This window comes from Prionailurus bengalensis, chromosome B1 (genome assembly GCF_016509475.1).
Source record: "Prionailurus bengalensis isolate Pbe53 chromosome B1, Fcat_Pben_1.1_paternal_pri, whole genome shotgun sequence".
NCBI classification, from domain to species: Eukaryota; Metazoa; Chordata; class Mammalia; order Carnivora; family Felidae; genus Prionailurus; species Prionailurus bengalensis.
Genome location: NC_057344.1, coordinates 2,705,060 through 2,729,252, shown reverse-complemented (window position 1 = coordinate 2,729,252; position 24,193 = coordinate 2,705,060). Strand labels below are relative to the sequence as shown.

Sequence of the window (24,193 nt, the reverse complement as noted above, 5' to 3'; positions counted from 1 at the left end):
CTCTCAACCTTCGTAGCGTTACAGGGAGTTCGGGCCTTGCCCGGATTAGGCTTTGGCTTAAGGGAATGCTGGGGCCGGTGTGATCTGTCTAGACCGCTCAGACTTCCTCCTTGTCAGCAATAAGGCTATTTCAGGTTATTATTATTCGTACGCTCACTGGAGTAGCATTTTTAATTTTCTTCAAGGGCTTTTCTTTTGCATTTACAACTGGGCCAGCTGTTTGGGGCAAGAGGCCTAACCTTTGGCCCAAGGCTTTCAACATGCCTTTCTCACTAAGCTTATTCATTTCTGGATTTTGATTTAAAGTGAGATATGTGTGGCTCTTTCACTTGAAAACTCAGAGGTCATCACAGGGTTATTAATTAGCCTACTTTGAATACTGTTGTGTCTCAGGGAATAGGACAGCCGGAGGAGACAGATGCAGCAGTCAGAACACACATGACACGCATCAGTCAAGTTCACGGTCTCATATGCACGTGGTTTGGGGTGCCCCAAACCCCGTTACAATAGTACCAGCAAAGATCACTGATCACAGAGCACCATCACAAATATAATCAAATATAATCAGGTTTGAAATGTTGTAAGAATTACCAAAACGAGACACAGAGACACAAAGTGAGCAGACACTGTTAGAAAAATGGCACCAATATACCTGCTCAGTGCAAGGTGGTCAAAAACCTTCACTTGATAAAAATACAGTATTTGCAAAGCACGATAAAATGAGGCATGCGTGTGCATGGAGTGTGACAATGAAAGGTTATCTCTTGTCCTGAATAATAGATCACTTATGTCTAGATAACCTAGTATAAACCAGTAAGAACTTATGTCTGTGGGACCCAAGGAGATATGGCCGAGGCCGGGGTGGGGGTGGGGGAAACAGACAGGAGAACAGAGGTAAAGTCAGCACTAGAGAAAATTCTCAACAGGCCAGACAGATAAAGGGAACAGAGGGTCCAGTCCTAAATCTAGCCCAAAGATTTGATAAAGTAGATAACGGATACCACCATAACCTCAAAGTCACCCGGATGCCTTGTGTACAGTGATCTGAATGGTATTATTTATTGACAGTGAAACATGTACAAGACAATTTTCAATTATATTGACTTCGTTAGAATGCGCAGGAGGTGCTCACGGCTACCGTTCATAGCTAAGAAATGACTCACAACAGTGAGGAATCTGCCCAACGTTGTAAAATCAATAGTATCACAAACAGAATGGAAACCTAGGCAGTTTGACCGCAGAACACAGACTTCTTAACATGAGGGTATGTAACTAACGTATCCGAGCAGATATTGTGTTATTTTGCCAATAATTGTATTTCTCAAAGGAAGATGTAATAAAAGAGTGCACTACGTGCATTGTGCTAATTCTGACCAGTAAGGTGGAATCGGTTGGGTGATCCTGGGTATAAAATGGCTGCTCACCCCAGGCGTGCCCTCAAAAGAAGGTCGGTGCCTTCGTCGTCGCATGTGGCTAAATGTTGCGCTGCTCCCAGACCTCTTGCTTACCAGTCTTGCCAGTATTTTCCCTCCATTTCTTGCCCTCTGAATTGTTTCTTTGTCCATTGCAATGCTATGGATCTCCAGAAAAATCTGGATTTTTACCCAGCTGAATGACCTTGGGGGACTCTCAGGTTCTCCTGGACCCCATGAGAGTAAACTGGACAGTGACGAAGGGGAAATGACTTATAATGACAATGGAGGCAGTCAGTGAGAGTCTTTTTAAGAAATCAAGGCAAATAATGGATAAAACCCCATGGAATCAACTTTAAAGGAGACATCCCTTTTTAAACAAGACAAAACAACCCCCAGAATTCTGACTTTGAGAAACAGATCACCCCAATGAAGAGAAAAATGGAAAATTACCCAAAGAAATGGAGACAGTTACATGAGATGGTTCTACAAGAAACTCAGTTTGCAAGCAAAACAATAACCCTACAATGTACTAAGGGAATTAAAATACAGGTGAAGGTCATGCTGTGAAGGATAGATTCACCACGAGCGGTGGCAGTGAAAAGATTCAGGACCATGAAAGTGTAAGGACCCTGTCGAATGCAGGTTTGAAATAAGAACAAAATTCACTCACTGTGGTTGGTTTTGAAATAGTGGATGGCCCAAGTAAAGCAGAAGGGCTCAGCTTCCTCTTCATTCTGTCTTCTGTGTCATGAATCATTCTGGAATGCAAAGGTTAGAACCTACTTTTGTATCAGAAACCAGGACCCCAGGAGAGAAAAGGAGTCTGTCCAGGAGAACTTGGGAGTTTGAGTGGAGTGGCTGGGGGGACCCTGGAGGAGGTGTCCAAGTCACTGACAGTCCCCCTGCCAGTGGCTCGTTATTAAAAGGAACGTGTAGTGTGATTTTTCACACGAAAAGGAAAGAAGCAAGCTGGCAGGAACGGCGGATCTGTTAATTTGATGATCCACAGAGCTGTTGGTCAACTCTGTTGTTTGCAAGATCTGTGGTGACCCATGCTTATGAAGAACGCGTATAGTTTCACAAAATAACATGCAAGTCTGGGTTCATCTTTGTCTGACCTTGCTTTTAGATGGGTGTTTAGAAATACTCTTTAGAAATGGTGCTTCCGAATTTGGCAAGACGTAGATCAAGGTTTTCTGTTAAGACTCTCACAGTCAAGAAAGTATAGGAGCGCTATGTTGTCTTTTAACAACTGCTGAAGGGGCTTTCCACAGTGACCTCGATTAGTGGGTTGATGCGACTGGAAAGCAGATTTCCAGTTGTGTAGTTCTCTCCCTCATTCTCGACTTCTCCAAGAAGTCTACCCCAAGACTTCTATCCACATCTTGAGTAGAGGCGTAATAACGCCAGCTGAAAGAGTGAGAGTAAATATTTGACAACCGATTCAGAATGTCACCAATTTCAGTGACAGACAAAACACATATGAAAATAATGCAATTCATGGAGAGCTTCACTCTAAGTAAAAAGTGAAACACCTTCCAATGTACACGACGAGGAGAAAGTTATGAAACCCTAGCCCTCATGGAAGGATCTGGTGTTCTCAATATGAGAAGGCTCATAAATGCAGAGGTAGCCCTGAGACTGATGGTGTCCAGGCTTCATGAACAGGACCCACCTCATTCTCTGGCTAGGAGGTCCGCGTCCACAATGATGATACCGCTTCCGTGAAATAGTTCAAGTGGGCGGTGAAAAACTGGCACGAACCTGTGCTCAAGGATGTGGTAAACGTGATAGGTGAAGAATGTTTGGAGAACCTGTGATCATCAGTTTGACTGCAAGACAAGTTAGGAAGTAAATAATAGCCATTTTCAAGTATTTAAAATGGTATCGAGAGGTGGAATAAACCCATTTTGGTAAACTTTTTTACATAACAAGTGTCAGCCCTGATGGATGGATAGTACCCACCACAAAGACCTGTATTGAGATCTCTAAGTTTTAATCAGGTGGGGACAGGGGGATAAAAAAGCAAAGAAACAAAAATAAAATGAATTAAGTACATCTACCAAAGGCAAGAGCCAGGGTGGCCAATGACATTAGTGATGCATAGTTTGATTCATTTGTTTGGAATGGCAGACACTGTGCGGAAAAATAGTTTTCAGACTACGTGTAAGAAAGTCCTTGCCTTTATTTATTTTTTAACATAAGATCTGCCCCAAAATGCAAAGAACAGTTCACACAGAAGGCAGTCGCCTGTTCGGTAGGCTTTTACGTGTAGGATTCCTTTAGACTTGGAGCCTCATTGATTCCATGTCCCAGATGCTTTTCATTAGAATGCAAAATGCTTTGACAAAAGCATTTTTTTTCCAAGTGTGTGAGGCATCTTGTTTTTTAACGGTTACTGGAAGAAGAAATACTTTGGCCTGAGAAGTTGCTTCTCTTTCCTGTGGAACGTGGATCATATTTCCAGTTGTAGCAGTGTGGTTATTTCCAGCGATTTCCAGCAGGAAAGACCATGCCAGGGTCCTCCGATGATCACTGCAGCAGAAATGGCTAAGCACGTGGACCGACAGCACTTTCACACTGGGACGCTGGGGACTGTATCTGCAGGAGAGCTGTATTTACAGAGATGAAGGATAGTCTTCTTTGCTAAACACTCCAGCACTGAATCCACGCTGTGTTGGAGCTCGCTGGTCTGAATTCTATGCCAGAACCTTTGAGACAGGATGCAGTGAGGGAAGCTGCTCGACCCTGTGTGCGGACATCATGGTAGCTTAACTCCAGGCAAAGGGAGGCCTGTGTGCACCACAGATCTTAGCGTGCACTTAATCGATGCTCTCATTCTCGCCTTACTACTGGGGTCTCCCAGCGCTCTGTGAATCACCAAGGGCTTGTTCTAGTTTACCATCTGTGTTGTGCGATGCTACACATCTCCCTGGACTAGGCAATTAAGCGCTGGGAATGCTGACCCCATATCTACTCATCAGGTACCTCAGAATCCATCGGGGAAGTTTGATGATCCCCATGGTCCCTTCCGTTTATCTTCCCTGTGGTAGTTTGCACTGAGCCCAGCAGACAGCACACAGACTAGACGAGGTGGTACGCTTGTAACCCAGGTCTCCCGCTGTAGAGACCTACATTAACCTCTTGATGACATTTATATCATTTAGACTTTCTCACACGTAGTAACGCTTCATCTCCGGCACCTGGCCACCTCTTTAGTATGTGGTATTCGAGATGTCAGTGATAGACCGAGATGTTACCCACACAAAGAACATGTTCCTTTTTTAGTAGGTTGTTTTCCTAGTATTCGAAATAAGGTTGCCTTTGCTGTACTATAATGGCGTATGAAGAGATGAATTTTTTTGTACGTATAACAGCACGGTGACATTCGTATGGCTGAAATAGCTAGATGACACGATTCAAAATAATACTGTTGGGTCATACTCTCTCATAGTTCTTAGAGAATAGAATTGGCAAATATTCTGCAAACGCCTGGTGTTTTAGGATAGATCCGTGTAAAAAAAATTTAACAGCCAATTACGGTAATTCTTACATTACAGCAGAATTGCAGCAGCGGAGTGGAAAGTTTACGCCCCCACCCCTGATCTCTGGTACGCAACGTTCTGTGTACAATTTAGCTGTATAATGCCGGGGAAGGGAAAATATTTGGCAACGGCCAGTGCTAGTCGTCACATGTTACATATGCATCGTCAGTGGCTGGGAGATAAATGTCACAAAACACTCCCCAGTCGCAAGCGCTTCTGTCCGTATTTCTGAATATTCTCTAATGATATTCATCCGATTCCTCAGGAAACGTGGCGTAGGGTGTAAAGGTTAATAGGATCCAGTTCTTCTGTTTTCAGGAATTTATAATCAGAGGAATAAAGAAGATAAATACCAAGTGCCTTTAATAAAAAGGTGAGATTAATGAACGGCAAAAGAGAGAACTCGGGGTGGGAGAGAGGCCGGTGGAGGAAGCCGTTTGGAGTGATGGTGGGAATGTGCACAAGCAGAAGTGGAGCCAGTTCATCCCAGAAACTCCGATGTGCATCCAGTGCTGCAGGAGGTGGTCCAGATGGTCCAGAAGGCTGGCCCACCGGCATGCAGCCTGTCCTGGGGAAGTGCTCTGTGTAGAGTCCCAGGAAAGGGGGGTGTGCACTAATGTGGCAACGTGCTCATGGAGGAGAAGCCATCTGATTGTTCAGGTTCAGGCTCTGTTCAGGCACAGGCTCGAGGCTGGGGTGCGGGGCCACACCCTGCTCTCGGAATCACACTCTGCCGGTGGAGATACGTAGGGGAGAAAAATTAGGTGTCTATTTGCTGAGTTCACAATGCAGCAAAACAGCCAAAAATCTAGAAGTCTGGGTATTTTTTTAAGTTTATTTTTTTAATGTTTATTTATCATTGAGAGACAGAGAGACACAGAGGGTGAACAGGGGAGGGGTAGAGAAAGGGGGAGACACAGAATCTGAAGCAGGCTCCAGGCTCCGAGCTGTCAGCACAGCGCCCGATGCGGGGCTCAAATTCACAAACTGCAAGATCGTGACCTGAGCCGAAGTCGGTCACTTAACCAACTGAGCCACCCAGGCACCCATTTTTAAGTTTATTTTTAAGAGAGAGAGAGAGCGAGAGAGCGCATGCACACAGGCAGGGGAAGGCAAAGAAGGAAGTATGTGCAAAGTGACAGTGCGATTATTTGGGGAGCTGTACAAAAAGGGACAGATAAAGGACTTCTGAAAGCCCCAGAGACTACCCAAATCCTGAAACTTTTATTTATATTAAGTATGGCTTAAACTAATTCTCTTGGCACTAGGAAGTGTCAAAAAAGATTTGAGACAAACATTTTGCGGCGAAGATTGGGCCCTCCTTTGATGTACTCATGCACAAAGTGTCGTGTACCTCCTATAAGCAGATACCTCCATGTCCTTGGGAAAATTCCCTTGCTGTCCATGGCACCACATTTTCTCAGACTTAGGCAAAGTTGCTGAGCACTGCCCCTAGAAATCACACTTGTGGAAGATCAAAGTCTTGTCTCTCAGCACTCAGACGTGTGCCTTTAATACGTACAGATCTGAAGATTCAAATGCATCCAATGGTGTTTAATGCCAACGAGTTTCTCTGCATGTAAGAATCTGAACCGTCTGACATTTTGTGACTGTTTGTTAATACTCAAGAAGAGTTTGTCAATTGGCTTTGGAATCCACTGCCAAATAACCTTGCCTTTAGCACAAAGCCAGTGTTACTGCCCAGAATGGAGAGAATGGAACAAACTGCATTTCTAATTCTTACGCAGGTACTGGGCATTTATAATGATTATTATTTTATTTTCAGCAATAAGTACCAATAATCACAAAGCAAATATGAAGGTTGAATATTTGGTTTGTAGATTTTCTAAAAATGTGTAAATGTGTTCCGTTTTAATCCCCAGATCAATATTGGTATTTGTGCAGACACAAACCAATGCAGTGAAAAGGTGACCTTACAGTAGTGAACTCTCAGGTTGGGGAGGAGTGTGTGTGTGTGTGAGAATGTGACCTGATGATAGGAGAGAGATCCAGGTATACAGTTCCGTTTAATGGCACAGATTCCACACCAAGGGATGCAGGGCTCTGGGTCCATAGAGTGCACACCTATAACGTGGGAGATAGCATGCCCACCATCTCTACTGGTGCAGTGCGTTTCTATGGAATATGGGCGAAAGTGGAGCTTATTTACATTTCCAAATCACCAAATTCATTTCTAAAATCGTACAAGTGCACATAACTGTAAGACACTCTAACATGCATTACTTGAAAGTACATTAAAACCTTGGATTCTGAGTAACTTGTTCTGCGAAGGTTCCACAAGATGAGCAAACATTTCTAGTAAATTTTAACTTGATGCACGAGCGATATCTTGCGATATGAGTCATAGGTGACGCCCAATGTCACACGATCACACCTGAGCCAATGGTTCCGGAAATTCACTTTGATATACGAGTGCTTTGGACGACAAGCATGTTTCCAGAACAAATTATGCTCACAAACCAAGGTTTTACTGTAACTTGAAAGTTGGAAGTGTTCAGCGTTTGCATGTGTTGGGATATTAAGGTATATCTGCCAGCTGACATATGACACCCTGGGTCAGTCACTCAGAAAAGTCACCAGTAGAAATCAGTGTGTTTTCAAAGGGCTGTGGACGGGATGGCTCCTTACAGAATGAGAAACAAATAGAGAAACACTGTAGGAAGCTACTCTAAATATTGCTCACATCCTATGAATGGATAAGGTTCCTGCTCTAAAATAGAGCATTCCAGAAAGCACGGATAGCATCCTTACAAGTGCTGGAGGAATCCGGTTCATTCGAGAACAAGTTTTCACAATATTCACTCTACCAGAAACACGTTCAGGAAAGCACCTGTGTCCTCTCAGAAATGTTAGACCACACCTGCTAAGACATGGGGTTCAGATGGATCTAGAAAGAGCTGCTTGGAGGAACCTGTCCTGCTCTGAGTCCTGCAGTAGTGGGTGAAGCCTGCATCGCTGACCTGCCTGGTCCCCACGTGCTGGCCGTGTGGTGGGTGATCACCCTGCTGACCCCCAAGACTGCAGACAGCAGCCTGGGCTCCCCAGGGATCCCAGCCATGTCCCAGCCCCTCTGATCCTGCCTCTGGCAAGTTTGCAGGGAACCCTTGACCCAGGGGGAATCCAAGAAACCAGGACACCCCTTCCTGGCCTCAGAGCATTCCTGTCCCCCCCCCACTTGTTTCCAGCTTTCAGTCTACCTTCCTACCCATCTCTTTTTAGTTAAATTTCTTGGGCAGGGCGCCAAGGTTGGTTAAGTCCATTAAGCGTCTGACTTTGGCTCAGGTTGTGATCTCATGGTCCGTGGGTTCGAGCCCCATGTCGGGCTCTGTGCTGACAGCTGGGAGCCTGGAGCCTGCTCCAGATTCCGTCGCCCTCTTACTCTGCTCCTCCCCTGCTTGCACTCTGTCTGTCTCTCTCTCTCTCAAAAACAAATAAACATTAAAAAAAAAAAACTTCTTGGGCAAATTTTATCCCTCCTAACCCAATTTTAGAGAAAGATTATCAAAAGACATTCTCTTTTTTTATCTGGAGCATTCTAACTGCAATATAGTAACACTTTATAAATGAAAACAACAATGCAGCCTTCAATATATACAGAATAGCCTAAACTATAAGCCAGGAATTTCAAAGACTGTAGCACAAAGCAATTACCTGGCAAAGGAGGTGATACATCCAGGTGGCTGTGACCTGGCCTATTCCACTGCAGCACAAATGAAATCTCGGTTGTTCTGGAAATTCTGAAGGGTCCCTATTCTATCCTTCAGTGGTCTCCATAGGCCAATAGAATGATGTTCACTCATGGTGTAGCCTGTGGGCTCCAGAGAACCATCTGCCCGACACTGGGCAGCACCCACGCTGGCACTGAGTTCCTAATTCAGCTACTGATTCAAAACCAGTTATAAGAGTTGGGGGATTTCCCTCAGTGCAGACATACTGATTCCGCACTTGGAGAAAAGGTAGAAAATGTAACGTTCCAGAACCGTGGAAGGAATAGATTTGGTCATTCTTACTTGAAGTAAAAGGAAATTTGGCAATTCCTGTAGGAGATATTCCTATACCTATCTAGCTGGCTACAGAATTAAAAATCCCGTAGAGTGACAGTTTTTACCACTCTGCCTCGTCCCCGAGCCCTAGTCGGTGCTCTCGGGTTCCGCTTAGTGGCAGATTACTAAATTCACAGGTAGGATTGATCCAGAAATAAAGCAGCCCGCATGCTTGTCACTCCCAGATTTTCTTTCCACACTTTACTGAAAGCATTTCCAGCTGATATTTCTCAAGAGCTGAGTTCCTGGTGTGACTCTATTGGCTACAGAATTGCCTGTAGAAAACTGAGTGCTCTGTGTTTAAGCGGAAGCCAAATGTTAACAAAGAACAAAGGAGCAAACAAACAACAACAAAAAGTAGGATCTAGGATCAACTATATACTCACATCGTTTTAATTAGTTGATACTTTGCTTTGAATTTCTTTTTTTTTTATTTTGTAGTTAATAGATTGTCTTATGCTTTGTTATCGTTTACACTTAGCAGAATTGTAGTAGCGGAACCCATCCAAGTAGTGGAAGACGCATGAAGTAAAGAACAGTGTGTACAGTTATAAGCAGATAAAAGTGGATGCCCTTCCAGTAAATGGATAATGTGGTTCTATAACACCATGGTCATGTTGCCTGCTTTAGGGTCTCCAGTGTCCACTCTTGGCTGCATGTCCCGCCCTGCTCCCCCATTCCCGTGGATGCACACACCTTCAGGCCCTTCCGAATTAGACCTCCCCATCGCCTTTTCACTCTCTGTGGTTGGATCTTATTTTCTGTGCAATCCCATGCCCCAAGAACATTGCTGGCCATTAGGAAATCATCATTAAATTACTGTCAGATCGCCTAGCAGGTAATGGATTTGGATATACTTTCAAAATGGAAAGGACCTCACTGTCCACTGTCACAGGGATTTAATGGGTGACATACATTTTAGCCACTGGACAGAAGCATGAAGATAATTACAAAGCATTGTATGATAGATAAAGAGAAACACTTCCTACATAGTGTATCGAACACAAAATGTGGCTACATCAAGGATAAAGAAACTCACAAAAGACAGCACAATATTGTCATAAAGTAATAGACTCTTACATTTGAAAGAGATTTCCGAGTATATTGAGCTCAAATTCTACCTAACACAGATTCCCCCCTGCCCATGATATTTTTACATACTGTCAACATTCTGGTTAAATACTCTTAAGTGAAATTGTGTGAATATTCTGTATTTGTGAATGGCTTGTAATTGGTTTAAGACTTTGAATGTTTTAAAAACATTTTAACGCATGGGCTGGAAAATCATATGAGTGAAGGTCAGATTGGTATGTGTTAGCTTCAAATCAGGAAGTCACATGGTCTACATGTATTCAAATGAGGACGCAGAAGCAGCAGGTGATGCTATGGATCCTTCCTGTCAGGCCCTGAGCCAAAATGAAGTGCTTTGGAAGGACATCCTCTGTGTCCTTTTCGTGTTGAAGGCCAGATCCTCAAAAGAACTGAAATGACCACATGTCAGGGAAGAGGCGCCATTGGGAATTGTTGCTTCCACATGTGGCTGTCATCTTGTCCCTTCAATATCGAAAGTATACAGATACCTTCCTGACCATTAAGAGTAGCTCTGTCCCAGGTTTCCAGAAGATAGCGCAGACTCAAACTATGTGCTCTTACAAAAACCCATTACGAAAGAGAAAATGTTTATTAAGGTCTCAGAGTGAGTCTGGCCAGGGACGTTTGTCCGAGTCAAGGGTGAGACCAAGCAGATCCTATAAATGGTGGAGGCTTTCCCATCGCTACGCACCCCCCTTTCGCATCCCAGTTGCCCAGCGCCCCAAGTCCCTTCTCATGGAGTGGTGGCAGGCTTCAGAAATAATCCCCAAAGCGCTTGGCATTCTTCTAGAGCAACAACCGGGAGTTAGGTGGCCCACTCCCTCTTTGAAAATTGGATTGTGTTGTCGTACATGTTTCTAGAAAGCACATGTTTTAATGGTCACCTCAAAAGTGGCTGGGCTCTCTGTGGGACCTCTGTGCCAAGCCCGTGTGCTGCCCCTCGTCTGGCTCTTTTACTAGTCCTCGTCACCCGGATTGGAAAATGGCCCCATCTCCCGCCTAACAGGGCACACTTTGCATGTGACGGCCTCTCGAGTGGCAGAGGGCTTGTGGAGCCAAGGTCAGTGTTCTGTGATAACATTCCCAGCTTCAGAGGCTCATTCTTCAACCCTTGGAGCACATCCTTCCTCCTCTGAGTTCTCTGCGTGCATCAGGTCGCTGTTTGGGGGAGGTGATCGGGCCTCTTGCCAGGATCGACTTAATCGATCTGGCCGAATGGGAAAAACCTGTCGAGGCGACAAAGAATCGACCAAATCTAGCATGACTTTTTTGGCCCGACTTCTTATAAACGTTGTTGGAGCAGGGATACCCGGCCATCGATCGGGTCTGTTCCCTCTCCGTGCTGCAAAGTCACCTTGCCGATAATACACTTAGTGCAAAACCCAGGAGGACACAGTGCCGGTAAACGCTGTCAGAAGCAGAAACATAGATTATTATTTTAAATTCTTCAGAATGATGAAGTTAGCACCAATTGTTGCATGGCAACGATTTGACAACTTTCTCCACCTTGGAGGTGGTCTGCTTTGTGTAAAGCTTTGACAGCTGTGTGCTCTATTTGGGAAATAAATGAACAGGGGGAGTCAACATCAAAACACTCTGCATGGGGGCTCCTGGGTGGCTCAGTCAGTTAAGTGTGCAACTCTCGATGTCAGGTAAGGTCACAGTCTCATGTTCGTGGGATCCAGCCCCGAGTCAGGATCCAAGCTGAGCACAGAGTCTGCTTAGAGTTTCAGTCTCTCTCTCTCTCTCTCTCTCTCTCTCTCTCTCTCTCTCTCTCCCCCCCCCCCATCTCTGTCTCTCAAAATAAATAATTATACATTTAAAAAAATACTCTGCCTCTACTCCCGCCTGTCCCTCCCTATCCACATCAGCTTTGAGGTTTGTATGGGTCATTTAGGAACTTGTGGTGAACGCCTTTTTCTTCATATGCATCCCAAACCCATGTGTAACACGGATCCTTGGAATGTCAGGTGCTCCTAATGCTTCCTGTTTTGTTGATTAGCCGTTCTTTGCATAGGAGAGGAAGGGAGAGGTGAGGAGGGAAGGGGTGGAGGGGACCAGGTGAGGGGAAGGAGAGTGGAGCAGAAGGGAAGGGGAGAGCGCAGGAAGGCAGGTGGAGAGCGGAACAGCCACACCGAGCCCCCCTCTTCCCAGTTTCCTCTGTGCCACATGGCACCGTGTGGTTCTTAAAGGTGAAAAAGTGTGAAGGACGCTTGTTAAGGATGGGAAGGCAGACTGTGTGTGGTACCATCATGCTAGGTGTGGGGTCACTGCATTGGGATTTTCCAGTGGGGGAGAGAGGTGGCGCTCATCTGTGCTGCATTGGGAGTGGGGGTCACAGTCCCGGAGAGGAGCGGTCCCGGGCGGGGGTCCCCAAGAGGGCACATCGGGGTACGGGGGGCTCCGGCGAACCTGACCTAGCAGTATGGTGCTGAAGGCAGGCCAGGGGGACAGACCTCACCCGGGGGTGGCGGGGGATGGAAACCCATCAGGCAGTGGGGGGGTGGGGGCTTCTCACTGAACTGACCTCGCACAGTTTTTGCTAACACTGGACTTTACACGAAGGGGCATGGGTGAGAAGGCTCGGGAGCTGCCAGAAGTGCAGTCAAGCCAAGGGTCGTCGTCCCACTGCCCCACCCTTCTGCTCACAGAGAACGGAGCGCCCCTTACTTCCTTCTGCACACGGACGCTCTCTGTTACTGGAGCCTGTTGGACAACGTTTGCCAATCAATGACCTTCTCGCATTTCAGATTCCTTCCCGCCATCACTTTTCACCTCTCCCTCAGTGTGAATGTCCGTCCTGATGGCACCTTCCTGCCTTTTCTTTCCCGGCCCCACACACATCCTACGGGCAAGCTCAGGGAGCGTCAGCTAACATCCATAATCCTGCCTGCTCTGTCCTCAGGACGTCCGTCCCCTGAATACTAGACTCTTTTTCCAAGTGACTACAAGCCAGCTCCACCTAGACACTGGTTCAAACCTAAGCGAATGCACATGTTTGCAACTGAACGTATTTTCTGGGTCGCCTGGGTGGCTCAGTCCGTTAAACATCTGACTCTTGATTTCGGCTCAGGTCATGATCTCGAGGTTCATGAGTTCTAGCCCCTCACCGGGCTCGACACTGATGGTGCAGAGCCTGCTTGCGATTCTCTCTCTCTCTCTCTCTCTCTCTCTCTCTCTCTCTTTCTCTCTCTCTCTCCCCCCCAAATAAATAAATAACATAAAAAAAGAAATTAAGCATATTTTCTGATATTTATCTTGACATTTCACAAATAGTTCCACGATCTACTCTCTCACACTGGAAATCCTTACCTCCCATGGTCAACGTGTCACAAAACATATCAATACTAATCCCAAGTGTCTCTTCCCCTTTCCTGGCTTTTATTTGGAAAAGCGGTAACAACATAAAATCTCGGTAAGAGAAACAAGTAAGGGAAATACATGGGGAAACCATAATCGGGGAAATAACTTCATTAGCAATTCCTCTGTGTTAGCAATTTCATACTTGAAATATGACTCGATACCCACAATTGTTGAGAACAATAAATGTGACAAAGCAAAAAAATTATATAAAATACAGTGTATAAATGGGAAAAATTCCAACACGTTATGCACTTGACGGTAAAGGTAAACAGGCCGTGAATGCAGTACTTTTCTCAGAGACTGATTCTGCAAAACGTTTATCGGTTTTACTCGTGTCTGCAGCTGGTCACTGCGGTTCCCCGGACCCGATCGTGAACGGTCACATCAGCGGAGACGGCTTCAGCTACCGGGACACTGTGGTTTATCAGTGCAATCCTGGCTTCAGGCTGGTTGGAACTTCCGTTCGAATCTGCCTGCAAGACCACAAGTGGTCCGGACAGACCCCCGTCTGTGTCCGTAAGTACAACGTGAACGCATTTCAGCATGTGCTTACTTTCGTCACCTTTTCTCTTGGGAGGAAGTCTTAGCACAGACGTGTGTAACCTCCAGAGTGAGACAGAATGGAGACGTGTCCCTTCACCTGTGTTGAGAGAGACGCTACGGGCAGGGCTCCTCCCTTCCTTTCCGATCCACCTCCCCCTCTGTTCCCTTCCAGCACCTCCAGAGGCTGGTCCGCAGTGAACGTGCTCCTTAACTCCTCTCAGACAGGTAGATCCCGGGACGAGCGATGTCGTGCACTCATTTGCCTGATTCCATCACAGGGTAAACAGGGTGGAAACAGAAGGAGGGCCAAGGCACGGAGTCTGTCCGCAGGTTGACTTTCCGGAGTCCCCCGGATAGCTACACACCCCTGATCTTCCGTGTTGTTTCGTATTTTTTCTTTCAACAAGAATCCAGAGTTTTGCCAGCAGTCCTTCCTTTAAAAGAAAGAGGTAGAATCTCATGGAATGATTGTCCTCAAACTTGATAACATCCAAGATAACTACCAACTAGTGTTTTTAGAAGACATTGTACTCTCTATTGCAAAATTTGTTTTACACCAATAGTCTTTTTCGCCTAGTTTATTCTTTATTTTCCTGCGAATTATACAGAGGAAATGTTGATGCAGCCATAGATAATGACAGGTATCATCTAGGAAAGTGCGGTGGTAAATGGGAAGAGTTCAGGGGCGAAAGCTTTACTTAGAAGAAAGAGCCGTTGTTGACAAGATAAATGAGGAGGAAAACACCAGTTTTCTGACTGTAATGTGTTTCTTTTGAAAGGGCTTCTGAAGGAATCTTTGGGATTTGTATTGCTGTGATTTAGGGCATGACATTAATGACAGTTCACTACCTTTCTAAAGATCGTACAATGGCGACTGTCAAAGAAAATACTGTTTGAGCATGCACACTAATTTTGCTGCTTTCCTGATGTTTAAATTGATATTGGAAAAATTGATGTATATTCAATTTATCAGCCAAGTCCCTGTAATGTTTCAAAATGAGAGTTCCACGAAACTAGCTGGTGTTTTCTAAGGGGAAGATGTTCAAAACTCGTAATCCGTGTAAGAATTTTACCCCCTCTCGTTGTTCACTGCTTCATTATAGAGTTATTTGACGTTCTGTCGTGACGTAAGAATAATTAGTAAGATGAAGAAAGTACATCTTCCAGGTGTAGGTTATTGTCCATAATTATAATAAACACATGTAGGTCTGCTTATGGTTCTTTGTCACCCTTTTCCCTTCCAAGTGTAAATACAGCCTGTAAGGTATCTGACAGCCGGCTTTGAGTCCATACGTGGGCACGCCTGTAAAGGTCTCGATGAGATGTTCCAAGGGGGGGTGACAACCTGGTTGTTTTCTGACATTGCTGTGGGCCTGTCTTCCTACGCAGCCATCACCTGCGGCCACCCTGGGAACCCCGCCCACGGCTTCACCAACGGCAGCGAGTTCAACCTGAACGACGTCGTGAACTTCACCTGCAACACGGGCTATCTGCTGCAGGGCGCCTCTCGGGCCCAGTGTCGGAGCAACGGCCAGTGGAGTAGCGCCCTGCCCACGTGTCGAGGTGGGGGGGGGGGCGGGAACGAGTTGGGGAGGGAGGGGGGAGGGCTCCCGGAGGTGGGGGAGGGCTCCCGGAACGAGCCCTGCAGGCTGAGGTCAGTGGGTTGATGAACACCCCAAAGCACCCGTGTGTGTGATGCTTCAAGGACAGGACTCTGCAGGTGCTTTCACTGCTGGGGGGCGGGCGGGGCGGTGGGGGGAGACAGTTGGGAGAATGATGGTGAAGACTGGCCAGGTGTTCAGTCGGAACAGTCTAGGACTCTGAAGTAGGCTCCTCTTCCGTTTCCCTTCGTCGTTACCCATTCATTCATCTGTACCGTGTCTTTGGACTCAGCTTCTAGACCTGGGGGTACATTTAGGAAGTTCTCAGCTTTTAAATCTCTCTCTCTCTCCTCCCCCCCGACCCATTCATTTCTTCAAAAATCACCACCTAGATCTAGGCTAAGACCTGAATTTTCAAGATCTGCTGTTTTGGGGGGGTTGCATTTCTAGATGTTTGAGCTCGTATTTAAGGGTCTGCTTCCATTGCTTTCCGTGAAAACATGTCGCACGTGAAGGTGACTGGTGCTTCAGTGTGAAGGTGAGAGTTTATGGTAGTGACGTGGTACGGGAGCCAGACAACGAGTGTTCCTCTCACTGACGATCGCCCACCTCCCCACTGGGGGCCCCAGGAGGCTACATCCATGTGAGACGAGAGCCGAACGGGATCCCAGCAATTTTTAAAAACAGCGATGGGAAATTTGGCTCCCAGACTGTAGAGTTCTGGTCCGAGTCTATACGCGAGTGCTGGGCCCGTGCTCCAGACGAGGTGACGTCTCCGAATCTCCCTTCCCTCTAAACACTAGTATTAGATTCAGCCCCGCAAAGCAGGCTTCTGGTTGTGACGTGGCTGGGCGTGGGGTGGGGTCTGGCCAGCTTGAAAACTAACACGTTTACCTCATGTATTGTTATTCTTCTTATTACTATGAGTCGTGGAAGCCGGGGGCCATGGAGGAGGCCGAACAGGCTTAGAGGGCAGCTCTGAATGTGCGGACCAGCACAGAAAGCTGGCTTCCGCGTGGCATCTCGCCCCTTCGCGTTTTTGCGTTGAACGCCGGGATGGTTTGGTACACCCCGAATGCTTCCAAACGCCGCTCCAAACACAGCCGAGGGGATCACCCTTGCCTCTCGCAGGGAAGCGTGAGGGGTGCAGATCTGCAAGAAACGGGGGGGGTGTGGGCAGTGGCGGGAAGACAGAGCTGTTGGCGTCTGCGCTGGCTTGGCGGCCGCAAGGGTCTAGGAGACGAGGCCGCTTGGATCCCGTTCTCTTCTCCACCTGGGCGACGGGCACACAGCACAGCTGCAGCCACGATTACGCACAAATGCCCGGAAAGTTCGGTCCGGTTTGTCTGGACACGGGCACGGCGTGATTGTGCCTTTGATGTCTTAGGGACATCCAAACATGCCATGTTCCTGCTCCCCCAAAGCCCTTCCGTTCAACTTCATTTAACATTTACTAAGCACATGCTCTGTTCCAAATGCTGTGCTCTGCTCTGCCAGTAGAGAGGTGGGTAAAATCACTCATACCTTGGAGTCGATGACAACGAAGACCGGAGGTGCTCGCTAATTAGGTGGGCAGAATGTCACCCACAGCTGCTGAGACATCATCCACGTGACACGGAATATGTGCTTGCCAGATGGCAGATGGGATGAACTCAGGATGGTGGGATTTTCCTCGTCAAACCTTTTTTTTTGGGGGGGGGGGGGACTGTATTCCACTTTTCTCTAACTTCCACCAAAGAAGAGGAGTGGAAATCAAATGCTGCCATTTATTCACGGTTTTCAGGGTTTTCGATACCATGCTGAAGGTCCTTTGGAAGCCTCGGGCCCAGCGTAGCACTGGGATACGTACTGACCTCTTCAGCATTAATTTTGCCTCTCCTTACCGTTCTCCATTTCCTCAAAAAATAGGAATGTACTTGATTTTTCAGGGGACGTTATTTTTTATAGCATAGACAAAAAAGTTTTAAGGTTCACAGAAAAATTGAGAAGATGTAGATTTCCCAGGCATCCCTTGCCCACACGTGCACAGCGTCCCCCATTATTGACGTTCCCTACCAGATGGTGCATTCGTCACAATCGGCGAATCCACAGTAACACATCCCACCACCCAGAGTCCATTCGCACCCGGGTTCACTGGTCGTGTCGTACAGTCTATGGGTTTGGACAATGCATAATGACACGTATGCACCCTGACAATGTCATACAAATAGCTGAACTGCCCTAAAAATCCTCAGTGTTCCACCTGTTCATTGTCCCTCCCCCCACTAACCCCTGGCCACTACTGATCTTTTCAGTGTCTCCATAGTTTTGCCTTTTCCAGAAGGTCACATAGTTGGAATCACACAGGGTGTAGCCTTCTCCGACGGCCTGCTTTCACTTGGTGATATGCACTGAAGGTTCCTCCATATCTTTTCATGGCTGGACAACTCATTTCTTTCTCGCACTGAATGATGTGTCATTGTCAGGATGGACCACAGTTTATTTATCCATTACCTCCTGAAAGGCATCTTGGTCGCTCCAAGTTCTGGTGATGACAAATAAAGCTGCTATAAACATCCATATAGAGATTTTTGTGTAGACATGAGTTTTCAACTCCTTTGGATAAATACCAAGGAGTATAATTGTCAGATGTATGGTAAGAGCATATTTAATGTTGTCAGAAAGCACCACCGTGTCTTCCAAAGTGGGGGGCGCCATTTTGCGTTCCCTCCAGCAAGGAGCGAGAGTCACTATTGTTCCACATCCCTGTCGGTATTTTGGCAATGTCTGTATTCTGAATTTTGGACATTCTCACAGGTGGATAGTAGTTCTCCTTGTTGCTTTAATTTGCATTTCCCTGATGAGGTAGGACGTGGGGTGTTTCCCTGATGACCTAGGATGGGGGATGTTTCCCTGGTGACATAGGACGTGGGGCGTTTCCCTGATGACCTAGGATGGGGGGCGTTTCCCTGATGATATAGGATGTGGGGTGTTTCCCTGATGACCTATGCTGTGACATGATGTGGGGCATTTCCCTGATGACCTAGCATGTGGGCATTTCCCTGATGACGTAGGACGTGGGGCGTTTCCCTGATGACCTAGGATGTGACATATGATGTGGGGCGTTTCCCTGATGACCTAGGATGGGGGCATTTCCCTGATGACGTAGGACGTGGGGCGTTTCCCTGATGACCTAGGATGGAGGGCGTTTCCCTGATGACCTAGGATGGAGGGCGTTTCCCTGATGACCTAGGATGGGGGGCGTTTCCCTGATGACATAGGATGTGGGGTGTTTCTCTGATGACCTATGATGTGACATGATGTGGGGCATTTCCCTGATGACCTAGCAGGTGGGGCGTTTCCCTGATGACCTAGGATGTGGGGCATCTTTTCATGTGCTTTTTCCCGCTGTATATCTTCTTTGGGAGGCATCAGTGAAGGTCTTTGGCCCATTTTTCATATGGATTTCTTGTTTTCTTCCAAAGTTTTAAGAGCTCTTTGTCTATTTTGGATTAATGGTCCTTTATCAGTCATCTCCTTTGCTATTATTTCCTCCCACTCTGGCTTATCTTCTCATTCTCTGGGCGCTGTCTTTTGCGGTATAGAACTCTCAATTTGTGCTTCATTTTGAAAGCTGTTCCTCCCAGTACATGTGATGAAGGGGTGGGGGGATGCCTGGTAAATGCCGTCCTACAGGTGCTGAGTGGATTGGAAACCACCGGAACATCTCCAAGGTGCCTTCTGCTCATGTTTTCCTATTTTCTATCTTTTTTGTTTGTTTCCTTCATTTATGAGCTAAGAGCTACAGTCTAGTGCACAGAGTTTACATATTTATCATAAAACCAGGGAAAGCATGATTTCAAGGAGGACGGGCTCATAAAGGCAGTGAAGCCTTGGGGAAAAAATGTCGTAAAACTCAACAAGGTGAAGATAACAAGAATAGCTACTTTTGAAACAAAATCGTCAGGGATTCTTTGCGCCTGTTGCAGTGTAACCTGATTCTTGTCTCACGGGGTTCCTTGAATAATTCCACAGAAAGTTTGGCAGGCCGTGTCTCACGCCAGTGCTCCCGTTGTGCTTGATCTCTTCTCCCCAGTTCTTGATAATATGTACCTCTCACATGTCTGATTTGGGTAGGTCAACGAAGTGTGGAACACCGGGTGCTCCTACAACATTTAGCTAGCTCACGGTGTGAAAGAGAGACTCCACCCAGAACTTTGGAACAGAACTCCCAAGTAGTCGGTGCTGAAGTGAGTCCAGACTCCATATAGATTCCTACACAGTCTGTGTCCACTGTGGGGCCACCTCATTAGGCTTAGACTCAGCCATTAACAGGACGAAGTTCTGTGCAAAGCCTGTAGCATTTGTGATCAGTCAGAAAGCTCAGGGGGCGCCTGGGGAGCTCAGGCAGTTGAGCCTCCAACTTCGGCTCAGGTCACGGTCTCACGGTTCGTGGGTTCAAGCCCGCATCAGGCTCGCCGCTGACGGCGTAGAGCCCGCTATGGATCCTCAGTCTCCGTCTCTCTCTACCCCTCCCCTGCTTGCATGCTCTCTCTCTCAAAAATAAGTAAACACTTTAGAAAATAAATAAATAAATAAAAAGGGAAGTTCACATCCAGGACGCTAGCTGTAATGCCAGACCCTGTCTTTGCAAATGGGATTAGGAAAGCAAAAGAAGGTGTGTTTTTTGTTTGTAGTTCTACCTTTCTGGAAGAAAGATACAATGCGTGATATGGTTGCAGGTTTCCTGAGGAAGAATGAAAACAAATGTCTCACACCTATTTTAAGAACCAAATTATGGGGCGCCTGGGTGGCGCAGTCGGTTAGGCGTCCGACTTCAGCCAGGTCACGATCTCGCGGTCCGTGAGTTCGAGCCCCGCGTCAGGCTCTGGGCTGACGGCTCGGAGCCTGGAGCCTGTTTCCGGTTCTGTGTCTCCCTCTCTCTCTGCCCCTCCCCCGTTCATGCTCTGTCTCTCTCTGTCCCAAAAATAAATAAATGTTGAAAAAAAAAAATTAAAAAAAAAAAAAAAAAAAAGAACCAAATTATGCACATGGTCCTGGAGGCCCACGTTCCTACATGAAAACATTCTTGGAGCTCTGTCTCCTGAATTCCAAACCTCAAAGATCCGGTCAGTTCCGTGAGAATACCAAGTCTGACAAATTTTCAGTATCATTCACTTAGTATTTCCTTTCATAATGTATTAATGTTTGTCGTGTGTACACACCTTAGACATTTTTTTCCTTTCTTATCAAAAAATTCTAAATTCAGAGAGATAAAATATAGTCCCTATGTGATTACACACGTGAAGATAAAATTAAGAAAATATGGGGTTAGTGAAATTTCTGTTATACTTAGAGAGGAATAAAAAAAAGTCAATAATAAAAAAAGATTAACTAAAGAGGCACCTGAGTGGCTCAGTCAACCAAGCGTCTGACTCATAGGTTCAGCTCAAGTCATGGTCTCATGGTTCCTGAGCTCTACCCCCATGTCAGGCTCTGTGCTGACAGTGTGGAGCCTGCTTGGAACTCTCTCTGTCTCTCCCAAAAATAAATAAATAAACCTTTAAAATACAATACAATATAATAAAATCACTAAAGATTTTATGATCATGATGCATATGATTGCATTTAGGTCTATGAAAAATTATATATAATCACATGTTCTCAAAATTTTTAAATGGCACCATTTTCAAATTAAGGGAAATGTGAGAACCAATCCCATGTCTGTTACTTTATTTAACACACCCCTTCTGTGGGTCTACGGACCCAGGGCAGCCCGGAGTAGCTGTTGAAAGCAGGGCCCGGGGGCCCAGGTAAGGTACAGCAGGTTCTCTCCAAGAGCAGGAAGAACAGGGACAGGGGGCAGGCAGGCCCCCAGCAGCTGTGCTTAGATTTCCACTTGCAGAGTATTTTCTGGGGGCGGAAGGGGAATGAGGTGTAGATTTTTCAGCATGTGACACGGCATTACCTGTGCCCGAACAGGGCTGCGTGGCTGAGCTCTCGAACTCACTCATCTTGGATGCGTCAGTCCGGGGTCTGCGGTCAGTGGTCACCTTCACATCAGTTTCCTTACAGGAACACTCAGGGAAGCGTGCCCTCGTCATGGGTTTGTGTGAGTTCTGCATAAACCGGGGCTTGTGAAACTTCACCAAGTGCCCAGCAAACAGGAGGGTCCTCTGTTCTTCCCACCAGGACCACATGCCTCTGAGATGTATATTCACTCAGGAAAGTCAGGCAATCGATTGTAATCAACGATAATTAATTAGTGTTTACTTTGGAGCAAACCTGAATGTCTGAATTGCAATTCACTTCATCTTTATCAGGTATTGATAAAAATGAAAACATAACTTTCATGTATTTGAAAAACAGTCATGAATTGTTCTTGTTTTGTTTTGTTGGGTTTTTTTTGGCTATTTTTCTCTGTGACCAGTAATCCCATTTTTAAAATTTTGAATCATTCAGTTAGTGAACAAGTCCAAAAATATTTGTCTTATACAATATGCTGAATGTTGCATAGTTATTTTATCCTTGTCCTCTACACTTTGTGTAATTCTTTCTGTTGAAAACATTTTTAAAACATACTACACAGAACTCAAACCATTATGAGTGCTTTTAAAAAAAAAAAATGTAGTGAACTAATTCTTACTCCTCCCTAACACCAACGAATTTAAATTGGCTATGCTTAAGTTACGAGGCATTATTTTCTTGTTTTCCTGTTCACGGTCAGGTTTTTACGAGGCATAAAAGAAAATGGAAGAAGCAGGAGTGAAGACCAAAAAGAAATGTAAACACAGATTTTCAGACAAAAAAATATCAAAAAAATAGAAGACGGTTCCTCCCTCCCTTCTTTCCTCCCTCCTTTCTTCCTCCCTCCTTCCTTCCTCCCTCCTTCCTTCCTCCCTCCTTCCTTCCTCCCTCCTTCCTACTTCCTTCTTTCCTCCCTTCCTTCCTTCTTTCCTTCCTTCCTTCCTTCCTTCCTTCCTTCCCTCCCTCCCTCCCTCCCTCCTTCCTTCCTTCCTTCCTTCCTTCCTTCCTTCCTTCCTTCCTTCCTTCCCCCCTCCTTCCTTTGATTGTAAATCACTGATACCACAGAAAGTGAAGTTCAGAAGTCATCAGGGCCACCCTGAGTATCCTTCTGCCTCACTCAGTAGACTGAATTGAGAGCTTGGGACTCATGTCCTGTGTTGCATGGACAGCTGTCATTGAAAGAAAGTCATCTCTTACCACCGGGTTTGATCTGTCACTGAGCCCCTAGGGCAAAGGGCAGTCAGAAACTCCTGTGACCACTGTGCTTGTCAGTAGATTCAGAATTTTTATTGGAATAATTTACATCTTACCAGGTATACTCTGCTGAGGATTTTTTGGAAGTGAAACCTCAGAAAAAATAAAAAGGAATAAGAATTATATACAGTAAAACCTTGGTTTGCAAGCATCATTCATTCCGGTATTTGTAATCCAAAGCCCTGGCATATCAAAGTGATTTCAAGAGCCATTGGCTCAGCTGTGATCATGTGACATTGGGCGTCACATCCTACTCGTATTACAGGACATTGCTGCTTTATCAAGTTGAAATGTATTAGAAATGTTTGCTCGTCTTGCAAATGCTCACAGAAGAAGTTACTCACAATCCAAGGTTTTACCATATTCACTGTTTGCCAGTTTGTGTGTGATTTGGTGAATTTCAGTAAAGCAATTTTTTTTTTTGAGAGAGGGAGAGTGTGTGTGAGCAGGGGAGGGGGCAGAGGAAGAGAGAGCGAGAACTCCACGCAGGCACCATGCCTGCCCCAGCGCAGAGCCCAACTGGGCTTGATCTCTCATGACCATGAGTTCATGACCTGAGCCAAAATCAAGATTCGGATGCTTAACCGACTGAGCCACCCAAGCGCCCCTAAACAAAAAATTCTTAATAAAAATGGAGAAACGGTATAGTTAACTTTATATTCTACTGTTATGCATCAATTCTATGTGGAATCCTCACTATGTTTTCCATGTTCCTGAGTGAGGCAGGGGCTGGACTGTAGCAATGATACATGATCCTTTTCAAGAACTAGATTAAGCTTTGAACAAGTGCCCAGTCTACCCACAGAATTAAAGTTTCTGTGCTCCCTGCACGATCCCTATGCAATTTGGACACGGTTGCTTCTGTGTGGCTTTAGCTAAAGAGCACCCTAACATAATGGCTCTCTCTGCCAGATTTCAAGCTCACATCTGACTTGTTAGAATAGCTGTCAAGAAATAAAACTTGTTTAAAATGTAAACTTAAGGAAGCTACCTGAAAAAAAAATACCCTCCATTTTTTAATTTAAAAATCACTTTTCAACATATTTTTATTTTTTTTTTAATTTTTTTTTCAACGTTTATTTATTTTTGGGACAGAGAGAGACAGAGCATGAACGGGGGAGGGGCAGAGAGAGAGGGAGACACAGAATCGGAAACAGGCTCCAGGCTCTGAGCCATCAACCCAGAGCCTGACGCGGGGCTCGAACTCCGGGACTGCGAGATCATGACCTGGCTGAAGTCGGACGCTTAACCGACTGCGCCACCCAGGCGCCCCTTTTCAACATATTTTTAAGGTTGGATGTGAAACCTTG

At 45.9% G+C, this 24,193-nt stretch overlaps 1 protein-coding gene across 2 annotated transcripts in view; it reads left to right on the top strand.

The window, feature by feature from the left end:
• CSMD1 (CUB and Sushi multiple domains 1) overlaps positions 1-24,193 on the top strand; it is a 2,022,422-nt gene that overhangs the window by 1,948,378 nt on the left and 49,851 nt on the right. For both annotated transcript variants that reach the window (XM_043557450.1, XM_043557440.1), the window contains exons 53-54: positions 13,822-13,995; positions 15,412-15,585. In XM_043557450.1, the coding sequence (XP_043413385.1) occupies positions 13,822-13,995; positions 15,412-15,585 (348 nt within the window). The remainder of the gene's footprint in view (positions 1-13,821; positions 13,996-15,411; positions 15,586-24,193) is intronic.